The sequence below is a fragment of the Aplidium turbinatum genome, chromosome 2 (assembly GCF_918807975.1).
Source record: "Aplidium turbinatum chromosome 2, kaAplTurb1.1, whole genome shotgun sequence".
NCBI classification, from domain to species: domain Eukaryota; kingdom Metazoa; phylum Chordata; class Ascidiacea; order Aplousobranchia; family Polyclinidae; genus Aplidium; species Aplidium turbinatum.
Genome location: NC_137473.1, coordinates 50,469,625 through 50,484,307, shown reverse-complemented (window position 1 = coordinate 50,484,307; position 14,683 = coordinate 50,469,625). Strand labels below are relative to the sequence as shown.

General features: G+C 36.8%; 1 protein-coding gene across 1 annotated transcript; it reads right to left on the bottom strand.

Annotated features, from left to right (window-relative positions):
- Positions 1-7,859: 7,859 nt before the first annotated feature.
- LOC145764805 (nucleoside diphosphate kinase A-like) lies at positions 7,860-11,046 on the bottom strand. Its single transcript, XM_082576482.1, has 2 exons — positions 10,875-11,046; positions 7,860-8,801 (listed from the first exon to the last, which is right to left on the bottom strand). Exons 1-2 carry the CDS (start codon positions 11,044-11,046, stop codon positions 8,503-8,505), a joined length of 471 nt encoding a protein of 156 aa, XP_082432608.1. The 3' UTR covers positions 7,860-8,502.
- Between the last annotated feature and the right edge of the window lie 3,637 nt (positions 11,047-14,683).

Here is a 14,683-nt window from a genome sequence, read left to right as displayed (position 1 = left end):
GATAAAAATAAAGACCTTGTGGGAAATTTTCGAGAATCATAACACGATGCAAATACCATAAACGCTTAGTTTGCATGCTGCTCTAAGCTGGCCGGCAACCACAAAGGTAGACAATAGCCTACAGGCAGTTTATAATTCGATAACAGCGCAATAAACATCATAAATACGTAAACCGACAATTTTCTTTTACAAACGTTTTACGTCTAATAGTAAATTTTCCCCCAACAATTTTTTGTGAAGCACTTGCAAACCACGGTTTTGTAAAATAATTCATCATTATTATTTTTTACTTCTCGGATATGGTAAAACGTCATCAGCAAAATCACAAAAAAAATTTCATTACTTCAATGTAGTAGGCCTAAGAATTTTTTATAGAATTGTAGCCACGTTGTTTCAACAAAGAAGCCATTGTTTAGCAGTGTAAAGTTATAGAAAATAATTTGCAATCATGCAAATGGTTGGAAAGAATCTAGGAAGTCTTCTCACAATCTGGCACAAAATGATTATGTTTATTGTATCTCAGTAAAATGTTTTACGACAAACTTTGAAGCTTCGTTATAATCATTTTTATCTTTGAAGTCAAACGTTATTTTTTTTTGGCCAGAAACATAATCACTGCCTTGCTGACGTTGTCCCTTTTACGCGTATTTTTAGTGCTTCAAACAATAAGGACCCAGTCAGCAATCCAGTCCTTTTACATTGATTCAACATTTGTAAACGTTAAATTTATGTAGATTTGCTGACTGTGGGTTATTTCACATTTCCTTTGTTTACGCATGTTCCTCAATTCGCTGTTGCATTATTTCGACGCTGGCTGACTAAAAATGTATTTTCAAATTGATTGACACAATCTTCAATAAAAAGTGAGCTTCGAACTTAGCTTTGTTGATGTAAATGCTGTATTTTTTGTGGATGTAATTTATGAGTCATGTTTATAAACACCCGTAAGCGAAATGACTTATGATGTGGCCTGCATGATATTTGTGATGCGACTTGACACAAATCCACAATTTCAAAAGCACCTAATTTGAACTTAGAAATTTCAGATTATTTCAACAACTTGTTCAATTGTCTTCTCTCTACTAAAAATATTCATACTACAAACTCAATTGTAGACCTAAAATACACAAACGAAGATGTAAAGAGCTATTCAAGCAGGCTAAGGTGTTACTTATGAGAAATTTGGTTCCATAAAACTAGAAGCTAGCCATGAGTTTCGGAATGCATTAGTTTAGGATAAAAATGTAAGACAACAAACGCAATTTTGTTTTTTTCAAATTCGTGTAACAATATTACTCTGATTGTAACTATTTTAGAATCAGTAAGTAGCTTACAACAAGATTTGCTCGCAAGTCGTAAATTCAAATCAATGCAATGATTCGGCACACCGCACACACACTTCGTGCGTTCGATCGAGCTCTTTGTTATTTAGAAGTTTGCATGAAATCGGATTAGCACGGTTAATTAAAGGCGGCAAGTTAAATCAAAATTGTCGTTTTTGGGTACCTTTGCAAAAATTGAAATATCAAGTTTAACATATAAAATTTTAAAATAATGAGTTTTCAAACTTATAGACAAGTGATTTGCTTTCACACCAGTGCAACTTCTGTTGAAATAGCATCAGCGGATAACTCGTAACAGCTGATTGAATTTGATCCAAAAACGGCCCCCCCTTGAGCAGTTAACTTCCAAAAAAACGTTGAAAAGCAAAGGGTTAAAGTGCCCCTGACAGGTTGGACCCAAGTATAGTAACTTTTCTAAGCATTTTCTAGCGCAGAATCATGCTTAGCGAACTTTTTAATCTTAACCTCGAAGCTCGACTGGTTAGGGCGAAATTTATACAAAACGACAGTTCCGCAGCGCCACCACTGGCGAAACTCCATTTTTCACTGCTCTGGGACGACTTTGGTGGTGTTACGTCATCCTGGGTGGGCGTCGTTAGCGACGAATAAAACAAATGCTTTCTAGATGTAATTGGTGGATCACAGTTTGGTCGGAGTTGGTACAAGCGGTTACTTTTTTCGAAGATTTATTGTTTTTTGCAGTTTAATAAAACTGTACTGGATACGTTCCTACAAAACCTAAAATATACTTGAAGTGAAAAATGAAGAAATCGTACGAATCATCATTCATATTTAATTCATCATCATTCATCACTATTCATAAATAAATAAAAGTTCTCTCTCTCTCTCTCTCATAATGTGCCTTCAGTTGGCCATTGAAATCCGGTGTAACGGCCATCTGGACTTTAAAATTGTTTTGGATTCGCCAAACAATGCATGACGGCAGCACAATCCGATTGTTGCTTCCGAGAGCACCACCTTGTAGTAGGCTATCCACTCCAATACATGCCTGTAAGCGACTAATTACCGATACTGCCTGCAAGGAAATAAAATCACTTTGTTTAGTGTGCATTCTTTAGCGTTTAGAGTATTTTTAGCCTAATGTAGCATCCTTACTCTTTCGATAAGTCTCCGTTTTCTCTTTTCAGTTTATTGCTTTTTCTCCAGTTCTTCCTGCTCCTCATAAAAAAAAGTCCTCAGAACTGCAGGATGTAAGTGTGCCTCAAAATCGGTCAAATTGGTAACACAGCTAGATGCGTCTTTCTTCAAAAGTGCTTTCGTCTGTGGCACTTCATGGCAACATAGGCCTACACATTCATTGGGCTGGGACATAGACTCGCACTTGTGGCAAACGCTTTCGTCTGTGGCACTTCATGGCAACATACACATTCATTGGGCTGGGACATAGACTCGCACTTGTGGCAAACGCACCACCTACAGTTCCCAGCACGCCACTCATTGCTGAGAAGATCCAAATCGGGTTGGTGGTGTTAACAAAATCATCTCCATTGAAATGAAGAGAACATATAGGCCTACGACTAGTTTTGTATGGTCCATCCCACTTTCGAACACTTGAAGAAAACTTTGACTATACTCTTCTCAGCACCTTGTTTTGTTTGAAAGCATGAAAAGATAGCACACGTCTTTGTTACTAACTCTGTCACATAAACAGCAATTTCCAGGCATTACCTCAACCATAAATTAAGGGTACTGTTTGTGAGATACTGCTGTTACACTGCAAATGGCTATAGCCAGATTAAGACAAATAAAAAATTATCCAAATTGTAGCCCTACAAGAGTTTAAAAAAACTGCAATTTCAATTGAATTGAGATGCTGTTTGATAAAAATAAACTCAATCTATTTGATCTAAACCTGATAGTAATAATAAGTTGACTTTTTCATTTCGGTAATTCTCATTTTGCACATGCTTTTTTAGACCAATAGAGCCCCACACATTGACGTTTTGGAGCAGTCGTACCATACCTTACCAACTCACCACAGAGAAAGAATGTATCCTTCCCACCAATGGTGACGTCACAGCTAGGTTGCCGTTTTTATTTTCGCAATTGAATGAGTGCCAGATTTGCCGAAAGTAAACGAAAGTTTGCAAGCGTGTAACTTAGTAGCCTGTTGATATTTTTTACGATTTGCTGGTCAGGGAAGTTTGTTAGTGTCATCTCTTTGGTATCTTAGGTAAATTTAGCGAATTTATTTTCCTGTCAGAGGCACTTTAAGCGGAGAGTACATTTAAAGCCTATTTTGTGATGGGTATGCAATGAGCTCAAACATACAACTACCGGTTTAGATCATGGTCACTCTTAGTTTTTGCAAACAAATTATACCTCTTGTAACTTGATTTTGTAGGAGTATGGGCGTGCTCAAGGTGCACCTACGCCGATCCAGAGTTCATTAAGAGGAGACGAAAGCAGCTTCGAGCCTCGCAATCTCCTGGTAGAACCAGGGGAGGTAAAAGAAGACGACCACGCAACACCGATCCTCGGCAGAACGTTACCATCGATATGGAGGAGGCAAATCTAACTACGTCATCAGATATCGAGAGCAGCAAAGACTCGACTTGTAACAATGGCTCTGAAACGAAGGCTCCAAGCAATGACGCCGATGGTGACGCAAGCCAGGAGTCAGAGAGAAAGCCATTGCTCGCGGTAATCAAAGCTTCCGCTGAAAACAATGGATTTGAAATCAGTGTGCCTGCACATAAAAAATCTAAATCTGTTCCTGATACCACAGACAAATTACCCGAAGACTAATTTTAGCCATTTTGATTTGTTTCAGCAAGTATAGTAAACTTGCTGTATTATTGCGTAACATTATTGTTTGTATTGTCACCAACGCAAGATTAGTGCTGTGTGTTGGTTCAAGAAACTGCCTACCACTACACTGTCTCATTTCTATTCGAAGTTGCGACGCAGACAGCAGTTTGGTGTTACATCAATCATCGAGTACAAGATATCGACATCACCATTCAGAAATTGATTTTTTAAACCAGCTCTAACATTAAGGCCATGAAAAAAGCACCGATACCATTTTTATGATTGAAGTTCACGTACAAAAATTGTACCCGATAAAAGTTGCTACGCATGGAGTTGTAAAGTTATTCATCACACTCCTGCATTCCATAAACTATCGTCATGCAGCAAAGAAAATTTCTTTTTCCATGCTAGCACAAGTAAACACGAATCACGCGAGATACACAACAGACCACGAGATACATGGATGCCACACATTTAATCAGCCGCATTGGTTCTACTGTACTTTTAAGATCGTTACAACGGACAATCCGGTTTATTGATTTAATCTCAAGTCAAAACAAAGTTAACCTGTCACTAAATCAGCGAAATTACCCCAGTGGACTTACCAAACAAAGATGTAAACGTCAAAGATATTGAGAATACACTCCCGCTTTAATATTAAGCCTACCTCGTGACCGAGTGATTTTGGGCTTATTTAAGCGGGGAACGATTCTCTGCCACTCCTAACATTCGGTAATTCCAGATTAAATTGGGCTTAAGCGGCGACTACTGCAGTACAAAATAGTCCATTAGGCTAATTTAACTGTATTTCAATATCAAACTGGAGATTAATACAAAACAATGCAAAAGACCACACAAACGTAACTTGTCAATTTCGCTGACGATTTTCAAACATTGACAGTGCTGTAGGACCAAACGTTTTCAGAAATAGGTTTTCATCGACAATCTGACCGTCTTTTAATGCCATTTCGTGTACAGTTTTACTATCACTGAACTTGATTCTTGCGTAATGATTTGAATACTCTAAAGTAGGTGTGGCTGGCAAATCAAGGTTCACAGAGTAAATAACGTCTCTTCTTTGTCCATAGAGGGTCAAATGAGCAATTTTGATGTGAGTATAATCACTGCTCACCCACATATAACCAATGCGTGTTTTTATCTTGTTTAAATAGAGCAGCATCGCGCAGGTGAACACACCAGAAATCCCACAAACTGTACTAGCAGCCAGTATTGACAATGCGTCAGCGAAATACTGATATAACCCAATCGGAGTTGCACTTGCAAAAAAGATGCACTGGTAGCGAGTTATTACCGATATTTGATAAGTCCTCCTCATGTGGGGGTATTTGTATATCAATTTAAAGTTACTATGGTCTTCATTTGGATAACCTTTGTTTTCACCTTGAACACTTGATTTTTCTGCTGCTGCGTCTTTCAAAGAATCGTGGTCTGCAGTCTGACGTAAACACAATGAAAAGTCTCTTTTAACATTCTTGAAGGTGTGGTCCAACTGCTGCTCGTAGTTATATTTGGAAAATGCGGAAAAACTTATAAAACAGTGATGATCAACAAAACCTGAACAAGATTTTAACTTTCTCAATAAGATGAGTCGTCCCAGCAGCTTTGAACACATGATCTGCAAAGCATCACAGTTTGTACAAAACTTTTAAAGTATTTGTCTGAAACTAAAAAAATAACTGAAGATAATTTAATAAAAACATCGTAGTTAAAATCATAGTATGCATGTCGAATTTAGTTTGGTTATAAACGGATTACATTTTAATATAAGAAGGATTCTCATAACATAAAACACAGTGTTTTTTATGTGATCACCAATAACACATGCCGGTTGCCTATTAAGTTTACAAATACAACTACAATTATTATCTGCACCAGTAAATCTCACATTACAGATTAAATCAAATCAGGCTACACAATAATTAATCAAACATCTACTAAGCGTAGTAAAGATACAAAAGCAAGATATTGTTAAACTGTAGTGCACTGATTTTAACACATAGCAGTGGCTTTCAATTCAAACATTATGATATGAATGACATATAATAAAGAAAACTTTTATTTTGTCTGTTGCTAGAATAGTAGGGTACAATTGTACACACTACGAATAAAATAGCACCATAGCAACCACAACAGACAAAATAAATCTACTTCACAAGGTAGATTTAAACGATCTGTCTTAGCCTGATGCTGCGAGTTTGCTGTGGCAATAGTAAGTTGCGCTAGCTTTCGGAACACTGTTCCCTAGTCATGTTCCCCCGTATTTAAATCTAGTAAGCAACGATCATGCTGCTAAAAGCGAAACTCAATCAATTGCATAAAATAAATCTAACCTAGCATTCAAATTTACAGAAATTAGCATAAATGTCCATCTATGCCATCGTCATAATTGCATTGGAAGTTCAGCAAATTCTTCGAATAGATCGAGTTTAACTTTTAGCAGCATGAGTGTTTGTAATTTCACAAGTGTAGATGCAAACAGCCTGTTTTAGCCTGATGCTGCGGGTTTGCTGTCGTGGTAGCGGTTTGTCACTAGCTGTGATCCAAAAACTAGCTGCAAACCGCTATCACCGCAGCATCAGGCTCACACATGTTGTTTGCATCTACACTTGTGAAATTCTTCCAAGTGTGTCGCACTGAAAAAATTTTGAAAACCACTGGGCTATAGCATGTATATATACAGTAGAACTTGGATAACTCGTCTTCAGAAAACTCGTCAGTTTGCCCAAGTCGTCAATGATTGCCAGGTCCCGGCAGAAAGCCTATCTTTTGTACACAATCAAGTTCGGTTAAGTGGTCATCACATAATTCGTCACTTCGATTATGCCGTCACTGTTTTTCTTCCCCTGGGACGTAAAATTCATCTAAGTTGTCATTCATCCAAATGCTGACGTGGCATTTACAGACTCTTTCGAGAAGAAATTACTGCGCTAAGACGTGTGCACGCACACACTCTATCGGGCCAGACGCACATGCGTGGAGTATGTTGGTCTGGTTGATTGCAGGTGTGCGCGCACGTGCGTGGTTCGTGCGAAGACAACGAAGAAGATGATGGTCAAGAGGAAGAAGAGCCTTTGCCATCACCATCTACAAAAGAAGCTTTGCAGATGGTTGGAAACCTCCAACACTATATGTTATGCCAAGAAGACAGTGGTGAATTCGCAAGCTCACTATCAAAAATGCATGACTACTTGGACACTTGCAAGCAAAACGCAGTTAAAAATATCTGTGTTCTTCAGTTAAGCTGTTAAGTGCGTTATTACTGTACTTTGTGTACAGTAATTAAATTCTTTTCTCGCTTTCCTCGTCATCTCACTTTACCACTATTGCATTTAATTAGGTCGCGGAGCACCATGAAATTAATGCGACGCAAAACAATGGGAAAATTTAGCTGTTTGCATTGGTCGTCAGTTCGCGTACGTCGTCACTTGTTCTGTTCCCCTGGGGTGACGAGTTATCCAAGTTCTACTGTACATAAAATAAACTGTCAGTAGCATACATAAATATATAATCATCTTGGATAAACATTCTGAAAAAAACAAATCTGTGGTGGTTTTATAGACAAATAAAATGAAATTGAATACTGACAGCCAGACTGTCAATCAATAAAGAAAAAGCAGTACAGTAGTAGAGCAATACATTCGTCTTAACACACTCTGTTAGCTGATACATACTGAATTGGACTAAATGCACATAATCAAGTGAACACAGAAGAAGTTTGGCTGTCATAAATATATATGTAAAGAAAAGCACAGTTACAGAGCGGTATGTAATTTGCAAGTGGAAGGCAAAATGTTAAGCAAAGTTTACTCTTAGGAATACAATCAATTCCTATGTTTACATGGGGAGTGCCAGGCCTTGTAGAAAGTTCCATACTGAACTCAACAGCAAGAAAATATGTAACACTATGATATACATTATACAAAACCAGAAAAAAATGTTTGATAGTACCGGTATATAAGATTTATGAACTGACACTCTTTAACCAGTAGGATATTATATCATCTTCAAATAAAATATCGTTCAATTCGATTTTGTTGGTAAAATGTAATCATTACAAACACTGATGAGAACAAAGTCAATGTGCACAAGGGTGGTAGCGAAAGATAAAATAGATTATCACCAAAGTCAGTTGCTACCCAAAGTCATACTTTATTAAAAAGTTTATTTTGTCACATTGTTTTGTCTAGCCAATCTATTAATATTTGTATACATCATATCTAAAGTATAGCAAATAAATTGGGAGCTGGTATACAAGTCGCCGCCCTGGTTAAAATGGCGATGACGTCACGGAGAAGGAATCCACCAAAAAAATGGTGGAAAAGTGGGGTGAAATCAGTCAACCAACTAGCTCCACAAATTGTTTAGTCTACTCATACAACCAGTTACTGTCGCAGCTGGTTAATTCATTCAATTCAGATTGTTGGAACCACAAAGCAATTTCTCTTTGTGCACTCTTAATGGAATCAGATCCATGTATTATACTTTTTCTAATGCCAATACAGTAATCTGCACGAATGGTGCCAGGTTTTGAGTCAGCAGGGTCTGTTTCACCGAGCATTAGTCTACCAGTTTTAACTACACCTTTTCCTTCCCAAACCATTGCCACAACAGGCCCTGAAGCCATATACTTCAATAAACCGTCATAAAACGTTTTTTTGACATGCTCTCCATCATAGCCGTACGAGCCAGGGGGGCAGGGGGGGCAGCCGCCCCCCCTGTTGTTTCAAAACGTCGCGAATCCGGGCAAAATCTTAAAATTATTAGGGCAAAAATTGCTATATAAAAAGCTACAAAATTGCATGAATTAAGAAAAACTATAAATTAATATCTTTTACCTATCAAACTAAGTACAGCCTCTTATTTGCACAAGAAATGTGCCGCAAAATTTTCATTTGGCACACCCGTACTGATGTATTGTATTGCATGGTGATCAAACTATAGTATGAAATGCATTTAACCAACTGCATCATGCCAATTTGGGCAGCCACCAAAATATGTCTCTAATACTTTTGTGAAACTGCCCAAATCAAAACACAAAATTTGCTATATAGCTAATTTTATTAATTTTCACACATGCATCGTGTTGATTTGGGCAGCTAAAAACATGAAATTATTTGATGAAACTGATTAGTCTGTCTGTTTATGCAACTGCCCAAATTAGCGTGAGGCAGTTTACCCAAAATGAACAAATTCATTAATTTTTCCCATTTACATAACTGTATCGTTTAGATTAAGGCAACAAAAAATATGAAATTATCTGATCATAGTCTATTTATAAAACTGCCCAAATTGGCATGATGCAGTTGCCTCGCATCAAAATGTACAAAGTCTTTAATTTTTTTCATAATATCCATAAATGCATCATGTTGATTTGGGCAACTACAAAATATGAATTTATGTAAATCTGGTGAATAGCCTACCGGTACTTTTACAAAACAATTCGGGCGAGGAGGTCACAGTACTTTTTCAACCATAAATGGACATAGCTAAGCAACACCACCACAACATTTAACAAAAACATGTTATATATACCTGTTAAAAGTACTGTAATGTTAAGGTGTTGCTTAGCTTTGTTTGGTTACTTTTATAAAAAGGTTCTGCTACTATTCGGCGAGTTCCCTATTCGGCCAGAGCCTTTTTCGGCGAGTTTCCTATTCGGCGATTTTTTGAAAATCCAACGACGCCTTCTGCAAATCCGATGATTGAATATTATTCAATATTCAGACATTGAATCAATGTAAATACGAACTGTTAGGCTAATTGGGTTCTTTGAATCCTACGTCACTGTCTGTATGCAAACTTAGAATATATTAAACTTAGTTATTTTTGTCATCAAATTACCTAGCCTAACTATATTTTTAGAAGTAGTGCTGCCAGACCTTTTTATTTTTGTACTAAAATTCGTATCATCAAAACTACTTTAATTGATTGAACAAAGTTTATTTGAACAGAAGTAGTATGTCTGTGTTTTATTACATTTAATTATAATTTCTCTGTTGTTATGTACTTTTTTCTGAATCCTCATGGTCACCCTGAGCCGGTTTCCTGCAATGTTTATTTTTCTGAGTCTTTTATGACATCACAACTGAATATTTAAGTGGCCTTGTTTATTATTTGTGGTGTGTAAAACAATATTTGTTACTCCTACTTACCATGCTCTTCAAAGATGAATTCATTTGTTCTATCTTGAATACTTTGGTAAGAAGTTCTAGCTAGCTGGTGATCAGTGGCGTAGCCAAGGGGGGGGGGGGGGGGGGGGTATTGCAAAGAGCGAGTTTTGCCATTACCAAGCATTCAAATATCTCAGCCAGGAATTAGCAACAAGAAAACATAGAGAATTGTAGCTTTATTTCTGAAAAATACCGAAGAAAACATGATCTTATCCTTTTGCTATGCCACCGGACAGCATCATTTTACAGGAATATTCATAACCACATTTTTTTGAAAATGATCTCAGAATGCACCAAATTCAAAGTAATTTTTCAAAATTTTCTGGGGGAGGCCCCCCAGACCCTCCCACTGCTGGGTGTCGTCATAAGCGAAACACGCCCTCAACCCCCGCCCTTTCAAAATTACTGGCTACGCCACTGCTGGTGATCTTGTTATGTTACTTTTTCACTGTTATCATCAGGGATAGTTATCATACACCCCATACATTATATTTGGGCAATTTCTATAAAAGCGTGCACATTTGGGCAAATTTACTTTCTGCCCCCCCAAAATGCTTTGGTCTCGTACGGCTATGCTCTCCATAATGAGTTGCAAGAAGATTATTGTTTGCAGTGAGCATTTTCAATGCAACTAATTTAAATCCTTTATCTTCAAAACGTCCAATTACTTTGCCAACAAAGCCACGTTGAACACCATCTGGCTTCACAGCAACGAAGGTCCTTTCTTGATTCTTTGACATACTTTTAAATTTACTGCTACGAAATTCCTCTTCATACAATAATACGATAGCCAGTAACGTACATGCAAAGAGAAAAAGTCAAAACAGACAAATTGATGGGCATTGTAATCACTAATCAGCCCAAGCGCCAGGAACAAGGTTGCCAGGTCCACTTTAGGAAAAAATGCCAAACAACTGGTTAAAAAATGTCAAATGACCTCAAAACATGCCAAATAGGCAAAACGCTGCAAAATCGAAGGTTTCTTCATTAATAAGTAATGGATTCGGTAAAAAATTGATAAAACTGCAACAAAGCTCAGCCTACACTTGCTGCTATCGCACAACCTAGCTATCTTCATTCTTGAGAGTACCGTATTCTTCAAAAAAAATAATTTTAAAAAAATGCAGGATTTTTTCATGCCAAACAACATAAAAAAATGTCAAATTTGTGAAATTTGGCATTAAAAATGTCAATCAGCAATTGCAAAATTGAACATTTCACAAACAGGTTTGCCAGATATTGCAAAAAAAAAAATATTTCAATTTAAACTTGAAAAAAAAGTCAAAGCAAACATTCCAAGGAAACTATAGCTGCATGTAAAATAAAAATAACACAAATAATGTTTTTTCAAAGTAAAAAAACTTAAAAAAACAGCCATGCACCACAAATTTTTTTGTAATTTATTGTTTAATGTATCATATCCAAATGTTTTTATTTATTGAAGTTCAGTTTTTATCATTTCTGACCATCACAGAGAAAACGATGTGTGCCAAACATAGTAGAACTTTTAAAAAATATAGAAGCAAAAAAATGTAAATGTTACAATGTGCTTAAATTGAAGTAGAAATAGAATGATCAGATAAAACAATTTTGCACCAATTGGGGCGATTGTCTCCTTAACAAAAAAAAAAGTAACCGCATTCATGGTACTTTTGCTTGGTCGGATTAGTGCAGTTTTGTTGAAATCATTCTTCCTGAAAATACCTGCTGAATCCTTCCCTGTTTTGAACAAATGCTCCATCTTCAGAAAATTTTAGAATTGAGAAAAAACAAGTTTAGCCAAAACAGATTAGTTATTTCTACTCCAGATTATATTTTAATGGTCTCAACAGAAAGTTAAAAAAAAATAATAATAAAGGCGGTATCAGAGCCCAAAAGCCTAGAAATTTATTTTAGCAGTATAGGTTGAATTAAACTGGCCCGAAAAAAAATTATTTTGATTGTCCTACCTACTCCAGCACTACTGTCTGGCAATTCAGCCGAAGAGAAATTTTCAAAGTTGCCAGATCTATGGTCAATTTATTTTGCTTCAACAGTGTCATCTCACACAGCAAAATCCGTCATGTTTACATTGATTCAACGTTTGCAGACGTTAAATCAATGTAAAATGACAGATTTGCTGTCTGGGATACATTAACCCGTTAAGTGCGTAATTAAATTTTCAAAACTCTCCTTACTGTGTGTATTTAATTTGATCACTCGCAGTATTTTTCGTCGCATTATTGCTTGCTAGGATATTGGGGAACCCCCTTGACGCAGCACAATACGCTTTCTCAGAAATCCAATTGGAGTTACATTTAACCTACAAAAGTGGTTTGGTACAGATAGTTTAACTTTCGTGGTTGCGTGTGAAATAACTTATTTACCGGACCGCTCAGAATATTCAACTTGTCAAACTGGACCTTTGTTAAGATTAGTTGAGTAACCCTGGTGTAAGCTATAATATAACCCACTAAAAACAAACAATGATGGCTACTCATAAGTAGCCTAATTTCATAGTACTGATGAAGTTTTGTGGGGAGTTATGAGAAGGTTATGTGATAACTATGATGCTGATTTTATGTTGCTTTTCCCCGTCCATATTTGCGACCTTTAAAAGAACACGTCTTTGGAAACAGAATAGCTGATCATTAAATTTGGAAATTTTAAAAACTTCGTTTCCACACCTGTTTAGGACTTCTGATTCGGATTTTGGTCACATCGCTCCAAACACCCTTGTCAGCAAATCGGTACTGAGTAGCAATCCAGTATCATGCCAAACACGTTTTCCTTCCTAACAAGCAAACCATTTTAACTCATACGTCATTTTCTAAAGATTTTGTATTTTTCCGTCTAACCTGCTTCAAATAGAAAAAAGGGAACAGAAAATAAAACTGTTCACATTCGTCCTTTGAAAGGAGAATCGAAGAGACAGGAGAGAGAATGAAACCAATGTGATAATATATATTTTATACGTGTAAGGATGGTTTCATTGAGATTTTTATTATTAATTGGCTGCCTAATGTTTTAAATAATAAAATTAAAGTTTTCTCTCTCTCTTTAATGAACTTCTATCTGCCTGATTGATATTCTAACTAATTTGACTATCTGACACCATTAAACTATTTCCACACAATATGTTATTCGAATTATAATTTTAAGCTATCAGAAGGTGTTCGTATAATATAGTCGGTCTATGGTAAGTCTATTACAAAAATGAATTATTAATCTAATCAACAACTGTAACATACAATGCATTCTTTTTACTTTTTATTTACGGTAGGCTACTCTCCTTGTTTGTTTATATGTGGTAAGTTACTATTGAACCAAAATAAATTGATTTGACTTATAATGACACATGATCGATAAGTCGAGGCAACAAAATATTGTATTTGCCTGATCTATTGCCAACATAGGAAAGGTCTAAAAAAGGTAGAAGTGACTAAATGCAAGCTTAGGAGGCCTTAAACCGCAATAAGATCATATGCTAAACAATTTGGCACAGTTATATGTTTAGATAAATTTTAATCATGAAGCATTTTTTCCAAAACCACTCGGCAGCAGTGGCCGAGTGGTTAGCGCGTTGGGCTCGCAGTCGAGAGCCTGCATGTTCGACTCCAGCCACCCACACTTGCTGTTGTTTCTCTGGGCAAAAAACTTTACGAAAATTGCCTCTATCCAGTGATCGATTTCGAGTAATGGGTAGTAACTTACCAAATTTAAGTCATAAGCAGAGTAGACAACCGGAAACAGACATTGCCGTCGGCTGCAGCGTGCGTCAGGTGTATGTCGGAAGGCGTACACCGATGCATAGCGCTCAAGTCCGCTTTCCCGCAATGCAGAATAAAGATAAACAAACAAACAAATGGAAAATTGTCTCTATCAGTCTCGGTGACGCTCCTGCGTCCGTGTCTTCATAAAAATGCGACACTGCCAGGATTAAAGTTATAAAAAGAATTCTCATATTTATTTTAAAATTAAATTGCGGAAAAGTAGCAAATAAAATTTGCGGAAAAGTAGCAAAAGGTTCATGGGCGTTGCTAAAACTCAGAAATTATGTCAACACAGACACTTTAAAAGATGTGTATCACGCTTTGATTTACTGTCATTTGCAATATTGTATATTAAGTTGGGGAAAGGTCTGTGAAAGTGTATTGGATCCATTAAAGGGATACTAAAGGAAAAACCTGTCTTGGCGATTTTCCACGTTCTTTGTGTTTAACATGCTACCATAAAACGATTTTCAATAAAATTTTGCCCCATTGCGGTCTGACCACCATTGCGCGCGTGCTTTTTTCAGAGCTTTCAAAACGAGATTGGGCCTGAGCAGCGAAGCGTGCGACTGTACAGTTACGTCACTAAAGACTATAGCAATCAGCTCATCGCGCAATAATTGTT

Excerpts from the sequence above, each read along its gene's own strand:
- LOC145764805 (XM_082576482.1), bottom strand. The coding sequence starts at position 11,046 with ATGTCAAAGAATCAAGAAAGGACCTTCGTTGCTGTGAAGCCAGATGGT. Across the intron at positions 8,802-10,874 it reads TCATTATGGAGAGCATAGCC|AGCATGTCAAAAAAACGTTT; the intron begins GTACGAGACCAA and ends GCTATGATGGAG.